The sequence below is a fragment of the Propithecus coquereli genome, unplaced genomic scaffold, assembly GCF_000956105.1.
Source record: "Propithecus coquereli isolate 6110/MARCELLA unplaced genomic scaffold, Pcoq_1.0 Scaffold200, whole genome shotgun sequence".
NCBI classification, from domain to species: Eukaryota; Metazoa; Chordata; class Mammalia; order Primates; family Indriidae; genus Propithecus; species Propithecus coquereli.
In genome coordinates, this window is record NW_012144968.1 from 1,737,632 (window position 1) to 1,738,112 (window position 481).

General features: G+C 31.4%; 1 protein-coding gene across 1 annotated transcript in view; it reads left to right on the plus strand.

The window, feature by feature from the left end:
- Nucleotides 1-481, plus strand: part of SERINC1 (serine incorporator 1) — a 31,543-nt gene that overhangs the window by 20,689 nt on the left and 10,373 nt on the right. Inside the window, exon 3 of the mRNA XM_012643803.1 lies at nucleotides 67-238. Within this exon, the coding sequence (XP_012499257.1) occupies nucleotides 67-238 (172 nt within the window). The remainder of the gene's footprint in view (nucleotides 1-66; nucleotides 239-481) is intronic.

The following is a 481-nucleotide window of genomic DNA, read 5'->3' on the forward strand; positions in this document are numbered from 1 at the left end:
TTTGATTACATAGAATTTTTACCTAATGAAAAAATTATGGTTCATAAACTTCTGTTTTGTTTTTCTAGATTCCTGGATTTTGTGAGAATGAGAAAGGTGTTGTCCCTTGTAATATTCTGGTTGGCTATAAAGCTGTATACCGTTTGTGCTTTGGCTTGGCTATGTTCTATCTTCTCCTCTCTTTACTAATGATTAAGGTGAAGAGTAGCAGTGATCCTAGAGCCGCAGTGCACAATGGGTAAGTTTTTGAATAAACTTCAATATAAAAGTCTGGGTAGCCTCCTCTTAGTAATTTCTGGTCTATCTGAAGAAACTTTAAGGTGAAATAAACTTACATAATTTGCAGAATTATTTTGTCTATTCATGAATGACAAGATTTAAGAAAATCTTGTCTGTACTTGAGAATGTCATACTTTGGGTATTAAATAATAGCCTTGATAATTAGTAATTAACTTCTGATCCATAATGTTTTTTATTTTTA